The 13,666-nt window shown below is 48.3% G+C and overlaps 1 protein-coding gene across 3 annotated transcripts in view; it reads left to right on the forward strand.

The window, feature by feature from the left end:
- The window catches only part of EXT2 (exostosin glycosyltransferase 2), a 133,862-nt gene that overhangs the window by 21,047 nt on the left and 99,149 nt on the right, over positions 1-13,666 (forward strand). For all 3 annotated transcript variants that reach the window (XM_034646239.1, XM_034646238.1, XM_034646237.1), the window contains exons 5-7: positions 5,124-5,319; positions 7,143-7,282; positions 8,573-8,666. In XM_034646239.1, the coding sequence (XP_034502130.1) occupies positions 5,124-5,319; positions 7,143-7,282; positions 8,573-8,666 (430 nt within the window). The remainder of the gene's footprint in view (positions 1-5,123; positions 5,320-7,142; positions 7,283-8,572; positions 8,667-13,666) is intronic.

The following is a 13,666-nucleotide window of genomic DNA, read 5'->3' on the forward strand; positions in this document are numbered from 1 at the left end:
CGGGGTGCTCCTGGCCATCAAGAGGCTGGAGGCCAGGGGTGCCACAAAATCCCTGCAGTGCACAGTGTGCAGCAGAGAATTGTGGGCTCCCCGTGGCAGCAGTGCTACGGTAGAGAAAGCCTGGGCAAGGCTGAGAGGGAGCCTGGGAGTGTCAGGGCTGTCCCTTCAGCTTGGCTGCCTCTGGGCCTTTCTTTCTTAAGACCGCTTGAACTCTATTCCCTTTATTATCTAATCTTTCTCGTATAGTCTTGCTTTCTTATATTGCTTTAGGACTCTTCCTTCCCTTCAGATTTGACCTAGAGAAAATACCTACTGAAAAGAAAAGATTCAGTAAAAACAGGAGAACAAACCACCCCTGAACAGTAAAAATTATTTTCAGGCAGTTTCTTTCAAAGATTTAAACTGCATCGTGGTGGTATTTTCTTAGTAACTTCATCTCCCTGGTTTTTACGTATAATTAGACTGAAATTAAGATCTCTAACTAGATCACTTAAGGTCTCCGGCTCTGAAGTTCTGCGTCCAATAACTGGACGGAGGAAGAACAGATCTGCCAGGAGGGGGAAGATGCCTGGGGCGCCGTCCTCCCTCTGCTGGCCAGTTGTGGATTTCTACAGCCCAGCTGGACCCGCTCTCCACTTCCCTCCAGCTTGCAGTTTGGCCCTGACGTTGTGGTGTTTCTTTTATAAAGCAACACTCCCCTTTCTCAGAAGGAAAAAAAAAGAAGAAGAAGAAGAAGGAAACGAAAGGCAAAGACAGACTCCAGATTCCTCACCCTCTCCAGGGACTTGGGCGGAGGCAGGGTGGGTGACCTTATGGCTGCGCTTTGGATTTGTTGCTTTTTGTGAGAGTTGCCTTTTGAGGGAATTCCCACATCTCTTGAGGGCTACACAGAGTAGTGAGAGCTTTGTTTTTATTTTTATTTTAAATCTCTCTCAATATTTTTTCAATGGGAAGCTGAGGATTGTTGCTATTGATAGCTTCTTCTCACAGCTGTGCTGGTCTCAGCTGGAATTCTTGTCATTGTCTCTCTGAAGGGAACTAAATTGGGAGTTTACCACTGTTACTCTTGAGGGAGACTTCAAGTTCTCAGCATGATTTTACTTAAACTTAGGTTTCAGCGCTGCTGGGAGGAAACATGAAAGTCCTAGCTAGTAATTTTAGTCGTTAAAAGTAAAACAAATCCACCTTACAATTTTGTTTGCTTAAAACTAAAATGGGCACACTCCCTCAGCCATCTGTCAGGTCAGGGAGAACCAGCATGCAAGCAGGGGGACGTTTCTAGCCTCTAGTGCACATCTGCACATTTATGCTGAAAATGGAGTAATGGTGGAGTAAGGATCTGGTGTAGGGATCCTGGCGACTGAATATCTGAAATAGAACTTTGTTTCTCAACAGTGAAACTCAACTGGAGTCCTTCATTATTCAGAAGCTTCTTTGAGCAGCACCCACGAACATCTGTATTTATTTCTGTATCTGTGGAGATGGATGGCCTCTGTATTATCTGTGTACATTGAAAACCATGCATTCTTACCGCCATCTGCAATTCCGTCCAGCACTGCAGGAGCATTCTGGTTTTCTCCCTTTGCATATTCGTAACTCCGTTCTCTGACACTGAGAAACCTGGCTCCCATTTATCCTCAATATCTTTCCTTATTTGCTCAACCCTCTTGCACGTAACCAACTGTGTTGCCCCATCACCGCCCAGATGCCCTCTTCACCCCCACTCAGACTCCGACTCCCCCACATTGTGCTCCTGCTGCTGTATTCTCCCCACTTGCCCCAGCAGATACCCTCCTCAGCCTTCTCGGGTTCCAGCAAGGCTGATGTCACCATTGCTCTCACCCTTCCCACAACCTGGCACCCTTCTCAGCCAGTCCAGGCTCTAACACTCTGTCCTGGGGTTCCCGCATGCCCTCCTAACCTCACTTGGTCTCCAGCATCCCACTGGGTTGCCATGGCTACTTTTACCCTGCCCCCAGTGCCGAAACCTTGGGTACCCTTTCAGGGCTCTCATACCCAGGCCACTTCCCAGCTCTTTCCCAAGTAGAATCCTTCACCCTAGAAAGGCTTCAACACTCGGGTGGGTCATTTCTGTCCCCACCCACACCATGTAGTACCACTCTTTTCTCTCTAGAACTCCAACATTCTGCACCTTTCTGCATGGGCACCCTCCTGGGTACTGGCATGTGTGTTCTTACTCCAGGCCACGTAGAGCACCACCAGGTTTATGCTAGCAGCTGCACTTGAACAGAAGGTCCCCACATGGGGCGCCTGGGTGGCGCAGTCGTTAAGCGTCTGCCTTTGGCTCAGGGCGTGATCCCAGGGTTCTGGGACCGAGCCCCACCTCTGGCTCCCTGCTCCACTGGGAGACTGCTTCTTCCTCTCCCACTCCCCCTGCTTGTGTTCCCTCTCTCGCTGGCNATTCTGGGACCGAGCCCCACCTCTGGCTCCCTGCTCCACTGGGAGCCTGCTTCTTCCTCTCCCACTCCCCCTGCTTGTGTTCCCTCTCTCGCTGGCTGTCTCTCTCTCTGTCAAATAAATAAATAAAATCTTTAAAAAAAAAAAAAAAAGAAAGTCCCCAGAAACATCCAGCAAATACCAGTGCTCCATGAGATCCATCATAGAACCAGTGTCCTAGGAATTGGAAAGACCCTTAAAGGTTATTCAGCCCTAACTTGATGGATGGCTGATTTCATTATAACTTGTTACTGAGCAGTTTTCTGATTTGAAATAAAAAAAAAAAAACCCCAGTCTATTCCATTTCCAAAAAGCTTTCATTGTTAAGGTGGTTTTAAACCCTGCTTGTCTTGTGAGTTTGCCTGTAAGTCTTTCTCTTGTTTAAACAGACAAGTTTGATTACAGAAATACATTGAAGGGAGATGGCGTTCACTTTGAGAGGATCTGCAAGTGTGCTTAGGTGTGATCTTTCCATCGCCAAGTCGTCCCTCTGTAAAGTAATGCTTTTACCAAAGAAAAATTATTGAGGCTCAGGGCTGGGAATAGAATCCAAGAGTCTATTTCAGTGTCTAGAAGGACTACTTTTAGCTATAAATATTCAGCATATTGTTCAGTAAATTGTAACTTAGGAGGAAATGGCCCAGGATGAGAGGAACCAGTCTGTACAGCTGTTCCAAACTGACTCCCCGATGGGTTGCTATTCGATGTCTTTCTTCTCTCCACTTACCTTTACCCTGTGGTCTGGGTCTGAATGACCGTCAGGGGCAGCTCTATCGAATAGACCTTTTCTGCACTGGGAGAGCCTCTGTATTTCTGCTGCGAGGTATCCACTAGCCACATGTGGCCATTGAGAATTTGAAACGTGGCTGGTGTGACAGAGGAGCTGAATTTTAAGTTTAATTTAAATGGCCTCACGTGGCTACTTGCTGTTAGACAGATTTTAGGGAATATGCGCATCCTTTTCTTTCTTAACTGTGGTGGGGGACATACGTTTTGCTTGTAGTTCAGCCACTCAGAGGAATTACCAGAAGAGACGGTTCTAAGTATCTGAAGGCCATCTGGCTGTGGGGTGTGTTGCTGTGTTTTCTGGAGTTTCTGTAGCTGAGCTGGCTAGAAAGGGGAGCATTTCCTTCTCCACTCACTGCTCTGTGTGTTTGGGCCCTGAAGCTTCGTGCTGGGTAAACTGTGATGACCTTTCCAGTCAATGAATGGTTGTTCTTCGGCTGTGGATGTATGGGTAAGGTGTTCTCCAGGTAGACCCTTCAAATAAATCCAAGAAACTTAAAAAAAAAAAAAATTACTGCTCCTTTCTCCCCAAGCAAGTAAAAAAAAAAAAAAAAAAAAAAAAAAAAAAAGGAAAAAAGGAAGAGAGAGGGAGATGGGGTCACAGAGTGTAGGTTTTGGTCCTTGCTTATGTGCAGACTCGCGTCAGCCTGTCTGATGGCATTTTCTGTGAGATGTAGCGCTCCCCAGAACTCTCCCTGGTGCAGACCAGTGGGGAGTAGATTCATGTGAGTTCTGCTTCTGGGTCGGATGGGTGTTTCACTTCTTCCTGGAACCTGCTTTACATTATTCATGTCTTTGATGGTGACTGCTAGTGGTCCCTCAACCTAGGTAGTGTTTGTCTGTAAGTTCTCTGCCCTGTGGGACTCTGGCCTTCCAGAAGAGAATTACTTACCGTTTGGCCTCCCCCAGAATGCCCCCTCGACTTCTGGCTTACTAACTTTGGGTTCGTGTGTTTGTCTCTTGTGGAAATCTAAATGGCACCAGACCCATGGAAGTCCTTTCTTTACTCCATTTTCTTTTAGACGTCCTTGCTGTCTAGATGTTAAGACTTGTTCCCTCCTTCGGTGCAGATAGTTTCTTCCACTCGTTCTTTTTTTTTTTTTTTAAAGATTTTATTTATTTATTTGACAGAGACAGCCGGCGAGAGAGGGAACACAAGCAGGGGGAGTGGGAGAGGAAGAAGCAGGCTCCTAGCGGAGGAGCCTGATGTGGGGCTTGATCCCAGAACGCCGGGATCACGCCGTGAGCCGAAGGCAGACGCTTAATGACTGTGCCACCCAGGCGCCCCTTCACTCGTTGTTCTTAACACCAATTCAGTCTTTCTATGTGCGGGTGGCCTTGAGGATGGGGGCTGTCTTCCCTGCAGCATCTCCATAGGCCGAGGAGGCCATTCAGCAGCCAGAAGCGTCCTTCACCTCTTCCAGTTTGACCACCGGTGCTGCGCACTGTTTCCCTCTCTTCCTATTTGAAGGATGCAGCCAGCTCTTAGTTGGTTTTCGGATTAGAGACCTCAGCTATATCTAATGATAACACGTTGATGGTTCTTCCAAATAGTTAGCCGGTCAGTTTCTCTCTTTTTCCACGCGTGCACATAGGTATTTAGAGCTTGCCCCCCAAGCTTGGCATATTACAAGCATTTCCTCAAAACCTGAACTTCTCCCCCATAAAATCTTTAATGATGGCACGTGACGGAATCATACCTTATGTTCTTACCATATATAATCCTGTCAATACTGAGCAACGCTGCAGAGTGTGATTTCCCAGAAAATCTAGTGATGCGAAGACCCCACTTCCCGACATAAGTTGAACGTCCGAGCTTGTCTTACCTTGACCAACAGGCCGGCGGCAATGTTCCAGTCACACTTTTTGCTCTCTTGCAGTCCCCGGCGGTACTTCCTCCTGTCCTCTCAGATGGCTGTCCACCCCGAGTACAGAGAAGACCTGGAAGCCCTCCAGGCCAAACACGGGGAGTCGGTGTTAGTACTGGATAAATGCACCAACCTCTCAGAGGGCGTCCTCTCGGTGCATAAGCGCTGCCGCGAGCACCAGGTCTTCGATTACCCCCAGGTGCTGCAGGTGAGTGTCCGCCCGTAATGCTCTCCGAGCTCGGGAGCGGTCCCTTCCGCGAAGTTGCATGCACCCCAGCAGCAGGCCGTGTTTTCCCCACGCACCCAGGGCAATGACCCAAGGGGAGGAGAAGACGCAGTCCTGCTCCTTCCCAGCCATGCGGGCCCTCACGTGCGTCCACGTCTGGCGTGCTGTTTGTGCAGAGCTGCTTGGCCTCTGAGTGCTCCTGCTCCTTTCAGACACTCGTTACACTCCAGAGCCGCAGCTGAGATGGGTTTATGGCGAGGTGGGCAAACGTATTTTACTTTTACCCCTGTATTCATAAGCCCGTCCAGAGAAATTTCCTTCTGTAACGTGGCGGCTTGTATCCTCTGACATGTGGGCCCACAAAGCCGCAGTCAGCGTTTGCTGGGAATGGAAGGTTTTCATTTTTTGTTACTGTTTTGTCTGTTGGTGTTTTGCCACCCTCACCATGTCCTGCTGGTAGTATGTCGTTTGCCTGAGTCATGGACATGGCACTATTTCCAGAATCCCGGGCAGAGTAGTCCTTTGGGGGATGTTTTAAGCATAAGCAGGATGCTTGACATTCCAAGGGCATGGGGGCTAGGAAAGGAGAAAGTGAGTTTTGTTCCCTGAAATATTTAAAATAGTTCAAGGAGAAATAGCAAGGAGCTGGTGTGATTTTTTTTTTTTTTCTCAGTCTCCAAAGAGAGCTGGCCCATGCTGAGATTGTTAAAATACTTTCTCTCAGAGAGTGCTGCATCTCCTCTGGAATGTCTGACTGATAACGGTGGTGATGTGAGCAGGAGTATTTATAGTAACCTTTGTCTAGACAGGAAAAATGGTTATCAGCACGTGTGTCCACATCTGGACGCCGACTCTCAGGGCAGGCTGAGCTGTCCACCTGCACCTCTGGGTGCCATGACTGATTCTGTTCTTCAGCCCTTGCTGCTTTCTCGCGTATCCTCAGAGGAGTTTGGCATATTGAGTTTCTTTACATTTTTTTCTGAACTTTCCTTTTCTCTAGCTGTAAAGATGAAACAGTGGTTTTTGTTTTTTTTAATCTTTTTTTTTTTCCTCCTGAAGAGGCAAAAACTGGGAGAAACTGGGTGTTAGAGAGAGGATCTCTTCTTGTTTTGGCTTACCTGTTGAAACTGTTTGTTCTCCTGTATGTCTCTCATTTTCTGAAATGATCCCCACATTGACTAGGCTTGAGGGAGGGAGGGGAGAAGAAATTTTTTGAGACATTGCTTTCTGTTTGATTTATTGTTCTAAGAAGAACATATCCGCGTGTTTTCAAAGGCACCGCATTCATGAAATGAATATCTTCTATGTACAAAGCACCCTGCTTGATGCCACGAGGAGTAGAAAGATGAGAGTTGATAGCTTCCCTCTAGGGCGTCCTCTAGAAAGCCTGCCATGCCCAGACAAATAATTCTGCTCTGAGGTAGGCCGAGGGAAGCGCTGGAAGTGATGCTCGGCCCCCGGGCCACAGTGTGTTTACATGGTAGACTAGGGCTGGAGGGAATCCGGCTGTGGGAGGTCACATTATTGAGTGCCCAGAGAAGACTTGGACGTTGGCTCTGGACATGTCGGATGCCACCAGTAGCAGCATTGAGGTGACACTGAAGAGTGGAAATACCAAGCATTGCGGCCAGTTAAGCTTTTCCAGTTACCCTGGTGTGAGCTTTTATCTATTAGCATTTTCAGTTGGGATGTCTCAGTAGCGCTTGACTTCAGCCCTCGGAAGAACTCTATGATCTGCAGCGATCAGAGTAAGTGGACCAGTGAAACTGGTTTGTGATCTCCTGCCTCTGCTTGTGTTCCTGTAGGAGGCCATTTTCTGTGTGGTCCTTCGCGGTGCTCGGCTGGGCCAGGCGGTATTGAGTGACGTCTTACGTGCTGGCTGTGTCCCAGTGGTCATTGCGGACTCCTATATTTTGCCTTTCTCTGAAGTTCTGGACTGGAAGAGGTGAGTGTTCCCTTCTAATAAACTTCACACCAGTGGTTCTGTGTATATTAGATTTTGAAAGCCCCCTCAGTAATTGTAATGCATACCTAGGTTTGAGAACTACTCCTGTAGATTGTTTTGCTGTATTTTCCATGAAAAGAGTTAGTGTGTGGGCCTAGAGCAGAGGTTCACAAACTGAGGCTTTTGGGCCAAATATGGGAAGCTGCCAGGTTTTGTAAATAAAGTTTTATTGAAACGCAGCCACGCCCATTCTCTGACATATTATCTGCTGGCTGTTTTTGTGCTGCAGTGGCAGAGCTGAGTAGTTGTGACAGAGGTGATACGGCCCGCAAAGCCTAAAATATGTACTATCTGGCCTTTTACCAAACATGTTCGGCGGCCTTTGGTCAAGAGCAGTGGTTCTCCACTGTAAGTGCAGAGTATTCTCACCTGAAGGACTTGGAAAAACACCCGGGCCTTCCTTACCCTCAGGAATGCTGCGCTGCAAAGCTCCGTGGGGGAGACGTGGAGCCACAGCGCTGAAGCGTGCTTTAGAGACTCTTCGGAGTTGGCGTAATGCTCCTGGCTGGAGGGGGAGTGCCTCCGTGTGACAAACATGGGTCCCGCTTGGTTACGGCTGTCGCTGCTAGAATGATGGAAGAGCCCTCTGGTCTCACATTGTTTCATTTCCCTAGGACTTTGGCGGTTCAAGATGATTGAAAATTAGCTCCCTTTGTGTGCACCTGTCAGGCTTGACTCTGCCTCAGATACTTACTTTCTCCTCTTCTAGCTGTTCTGATATTTCTGTTCATGTCTGATCACCGTGGGTATTTGAATAATGCGAGTAGCATTCATTCCTCTGTACATTTGTTCATCTCGTAGTTATGGAAAGTCTACTGTGAATAATGCAGTCTCAGCTCTTGAGGAGGCTGGGATCTAATAACGTGGGCTAAGTGCCGTTGTAGATGGCTGCGCAGAGGGCGGTGGAAGCCCAGAACAGGGGGGGCCTCATTCAGCCTGAAAATCGAGGCTGTGTAGTTCTTTTTATCTTGGAGACGTGCTGAGCCACCTCCAGCGTGGCTGGAGCACACGGGTGGCATGGAGGACGGTGAGGAAACGCAGCGGGCGAGAGGACGCCTTTGAGAGGGTGGGCCCTGAGGAGAGGAGAGGAGGAAGGGCCGCTCACCGGAGGGAGTGCTGAAGGATGGTGCGGGTGTTGTTTCTGCTCAGGAGGACGTAGCGGGACAGGTGTGTAGAGGGGCTCTGTGTACAGGGCCGTGTGTATAGAAACTGTCTTGCTGTCGTCTCTAGAGCATCTGTGGTTGTGCCGGAAGAAAAGATGTCCGACGTGTACGGTATTCTACAGAGCATCCCGCAAAGACAGATTGAAGAAATGCAGCGGCAGGTAAGAGGCCTGGGGTGGTGTCCTTAGGGGGGGTGACATGGGTGGTTCGGAAGGGCGGCCTGCACGGTGGGGATACACGTCGACAGAGCTGAACGCGCGAGCAGGGTCATTTTCTCCGCTATACCCGCTCACCAGACCGGAGAGAGGAAAGCGGACTCAGGTGGGTCGCATCAGGTGACTTTTGAGGGAGTAACTGTCAGAGATTTAAAAACTCTCCTGAGGTGAGCATCTGTTTTTATGTTTTAGGGTCGTCGTGTAGCCGTGTGTGCAGGGCAAAGCTGAGCCTTTCTGGAGGGTGGTTCTCACAGCAGGTGACCGTTGTCATGACTAAGGCAGCCCAGGAAGTGGGGACATTTCAGGGTGATGTTTCTGAGTAGCTGTTGACCAGGAGAAAGTGGTCGTGGCAGCTGACCTAGGTGCCCGGTTCCAGCGGCCTCCCTCACGGAGGGGTGGTCCCTGTCTCTGGAGCGGGTGCTGCACCCCTGCCTCACTGTCTGGTTTCTCACCCTCCTCCTGATACCCCTTCCCTTGGGCTGCTCTCCACGGTCTGCAGCGTGCCGCCGGGGGCCCCAGAGTCCTGCTTCGCTTTCTTTTCCCTCTCCAGAGAGAAACGTAGTGGAGCTGAAATGTCAAGCAAGTTAAAAAAAAAAAAAAAAGACTACCCAAAGTGGTACAGTGCTTGTGGTTTCTTTTCTTTTTAGTAGATTCTTAAGGTTTTTATTTTTGTCAAAATTATCTTTGTAGGAGATGAGCAGGAGAGGGGTTGGAGGCGTCTCAGCATTAGGTCTGTGACTGTCTGGCACCCACAGCCCAGGCGGAGAGCCTGCCTGTGACCTTGTCCAGGGTGTCAGGCCTCTGTCCGGGTGAGGACGGGAATCTGGGCTTCTGACTGCTTTGTGATATCCGTTCAGCCTGTCCTCTGCTTCTGGCCTCGTCTTTGCCTCCACCTGGGGTTCCGAGCAGACGACCTCGGGTGTTTCTGAGCTGATTTTCCTCAGCGGCTGCTTGGGCCCGGAGAGCCGGCCACCGCGTCTCGTTCTGCTGTTCTGCGTCCGCATTTTGTTCTTCAGCTCGTCTCCCATCTTCTTGATCTTACAGCGACTATGCCTTCATTTAAAAAAAAAAAAAATTTGTCATAATCGTCATTTTAGGGTTTTAGGAGGCAGTGAAAATTAGTGGATGTGTTGAGTCCACCACAATTACTTTAAACCATGGAGACAGCCGCGTCAGGCAATGCCGGCCGTGCAGGTGCTGCCCTCAGACTGCCTGCGCCCCTGCCTTCTTGGCCGGGCACCCATTCTTCCCGTGGCCAGGGATTCGCCTTCTCGGGACCTCAGTGACCTCATCTGTAACACATGTTGGCACTGAGACTGGAAAACAAATCACAGGGGCGCCTGGGTGGCTCAGTCGGTTAAGCATCTGCCTTCGGCTCAGGTCATGATCCCAGGGTCCTGGGATCCAGCCCTGCGTCCGGCTCCTTTCTCAGCAGGGAGTCTGCTTCTCCCTCTCCCAATGTGCTCTCTTCCTCTCTCTCCCTCTGTGCACGCACACTCTCCCTCTCAAATAAATAAAATCTTTAAAAAAAAGCACAGTTGGATTTTAGCCTCCCTGTTGTTTTTTCAGAGCTGTTCATGTTCATTTTAAGTGTTCGGGCCTCTCAGTTATTACTTGACTACTGGCCTCATCTGAGTTTCAGTCAATTAGAAAATCTGCCTGGAGATCTCTAGATTCCTCATCTAAACCTATGGTTCTTACAAGTTGTGTAGAAGAAAATATTCCTTTTCACAGAAGAAGAGTCCTGGTGTCTGAGCTCTGGGTGTTTCTTTTATGGCATCTTGATTGATGAACATAAATAACTAAGTAGAGAGTCATCTGCCAAGTCAGATGCCATCTTAAGAGTCCAGTCTGACAAGGCCAAGTAAAAACCTAGCACCATCGTGTTGGGAAGGAGAACCACTGGGTTTTTGGAGCAGAGCTCTCACGGCCAGCTTTTGGAATGCCATTGTTCCACAGAGCAGGCTGGGGAACCACAGGTCTGAGACGGGCACAGCTGGTCGTTTCTGAGTCTGGGCTCTGAATCGTAGAACCATTGAGATGGGATGAATAGAGGTCATTAAAAATAGGGCACTTTGAGGTTATTTGGGTTCAAAGAGATATACTTGGAGTCAAAAGACTTGGATATGAGCCCTGGGCTCTGTTCCTATGAATTTATCTGACAGTGATAAGTCACCAAAGCTCACTGGGGTTTCATTTCCACACTTGTGAAATGATGGGGTTGGCCAGATCTCTCTCACATTTCATTCAGCTGTTTAAAAAGTCTGTGAACCTCTTGTCCTTAGCAATAATATCACCGTCCTTGACAGCATGAATGACCAAGTGGCCATCTCTTCTCTGCTGCATGCCTCTAGGCCCGAGGGCCAGTCATCTCCTCGGGTGATGAGTGCCCCACATTGTGTCAATTTGGAGAGAACGGCAGTCTTGGCACTTGCCTGCCTCCTTTTCCAAGTCTTCCTTCATCTTTCTCATGTCCCTCTTCTCCGCTGCTTTCAGGCCTTCTAAAGCACTCCACTGCAGTGCCCCATGGAGTCCTGCTCCCCTTTCCATGAATATTCTGTGTGCCCCAAAACGACATCTTTTCTTCTGTCAGTCTCAGATTTCTAGACTGGACTGATCTCAACCAAAAGTGAAATTAACTGGTTGAACTAATTCCCAGAGAGGTATAAGGATGACCAGGTTCAGCTCCTAGATGCCAGTAGCACAGCCTTTTCCCAAGCTGTGATAACCAAAAAAGTCTGTGGATACTGTTAAGTGTCTGGTGTGGGGCAACATTGCTTTGATTGGGAACCACCGGCCTATTGATAGCGAAGGTCTCATCTAAGATTAGAGAGAGTTCTTTTGTTCTCTAGGACCATTTGCAGAGTCTGCTTGTCATTTTGTCCTCTGTTTACTGTCCATCGATTTAACCGGACCTTGGCAGGAGTGGCTGAAAAACTAGCACACACTTGGTTCTGCAAAGTTTTTACACCTCAGTGAATTCTCTTTAGGGAGATCAAATTTGGATCTCTCTGTAAGACAGGCGTAAACTTCTAGGGAAATCCTGTTGTATCAGTAGTCGATGCCTGTAGAGCCCGTGGTCGATCAGGTCAGAATGAGCTGAGCTTGAGCAACCGTCCGAATTTCTTGCTCAGCAGCTGAAAACCAGCTTGAGAGGCTGCAGGGACAATGGCAGCCAGCAGAGGTCTCCATCCACTTTTAAGTGACTCGTTTTCTTTGGACGGTGTAAATGTTTCCAAGAAATCCTAAGGTGCTTCTCACTGGCATTGTCCTCATAATCGGTCTCCAGAGACTCAGATGAGGAGGAAATAGTGCTGAGCACAGGATTTTTGCTGTCTGTAGGTGGAACAGAGCTATGTTTCTGAATTGACCCCAGTGGTGTGGGGGTGCCATCTTGGTGTTGGAAATATTATAGTGACATTTTGCAGCTTAGAGCTCGGAATGAGGGCGGCTGCAGTGTGACTGGTGGGGACCACGGTGAAAGTCTTCATCATGACTTGGGCATTAGGATGCACCAAGCCAGAGACACTTTGCCTGGCAAGGAAAAATAAGTAAATTTGCTTCTGACCTTAGATGTGATGTCGAAGCAGCCGTAAAGCTAAGTACAAGGCTAGGCCTAAAGAAAATAAGTTATCTACTCCTGAAGGCTGATGAGAGTTTTGGACAAGCTAGGGAAAGCTTATAGGTTTTCTTTGTGGGTAAATTAAAAACCAGTTCTTTCAGTTAGTAGAGGGTAAGAGTTGTGCAGAATAAAGCCAACTTACCAGTTGACCTTTTATCCTCCCGTGAGCTACATTAACTAGTTAACTTAGTGAAGCTCTAATTAAGTGTTGGTTTTTCAAGGGCTGATGGTGAGAGATAAGAATAAACCTGTGATCCCCAGTCACGGAGGCCTAATCATCCATCATCTTGGTGATGTGTGGGTATAAGCACAGAGAAAGTTGAGAAGATGACGCACATTTTCCTAAGTATATTAGCAGGTCTGAAATGGAAGGGAGAAGTTATGGACTAAAGTTGTCAGGGACAGATTTACTGGGGAGGTAGCATTTGAGGTAGACCTTAAAGGTGGAGAGGCCTATCAACCACCTCTCGTACATTGGAAGACAGGAAGAAGTATGCAACTGAATATTTTTCTGTAGTCAGAAGGAACATCCATATGCCCAGTCTCTCTTGAACGACTGTGGAAAAGAAAGCAATCTAGGATCTTGGAAGCCTGGGTAGACACGGGACTGTATAGTTGGAAATGTTTGTGTGGATAGGGAGGAAGGCGTAAATGGATCCGCGGTTTATCTGTTGAGCGCAGTTTCCAAACATTCTTTTATTGGTCAGTGGCTCCACCAGCAGTGACCTCTGACCTCAGCCACACTAGGAGGTGGAAGTCAGGAGCCTGCCTTGCCTTTGAACTCTTCTTTGTACTCAATTGACTGGGAGCCTTTGAGGTGGCAGAAATAGTCAGCGTCTTCTTTTCTCTCAGGCCTTTAAGCTTGGGTGAGTTAAAATATCAGTTTCTTTTCCGTCTGTTACACTGACGCATCTCAGTTTGCCTTCGTATTTTCCTACTAAGTGTACCAAGTATTTGTGCTGCCAAGGAGTACCTGAAGATAGAATTGACTGATTGGGGAAAAGACAAAACAGTTCTATTTAAGAAAATAAAACCCCAGGCATGCGGCACCCTCACCGACCAGGACTACAGTTAGGCCTCGCTGTGATAAAGGAGAGAGCAGAACAGAACTCAGCAGCAAATGTGTGTGTGCATTCCGGAGGCCGCGCACTTTGTCCACAGGACGGCCCCTGAAATGAGGCTTGTATTTTATTTTACTTACGTGTGTTTTCAACATGGTGACTTACCCAGTTTTCATAGTTAGAATAGCTTAGAAGTCACAGATTGGAAGGGCAGGAAGACTATAAGGAAGGGTCTCTGAGATGGGTCATCTGCCGCTCTGGCA

This window comes from Ailuropoda melanoleuca, chromosome 16, assembly GCF_002007445.2.
Source record: "Ailuropoda melanoleuca isolate Jingjing chromosome 16, ASM200744v2, whole genome shotgun sequence".
Classification (NCBI taxonomy): domain Eukaryota; kingdom Metazoa; phylum Chordata; class Mammalia; order Carnivora; family Ursidae; genus Ailuropoda; species Ailuropoda melanoleuca.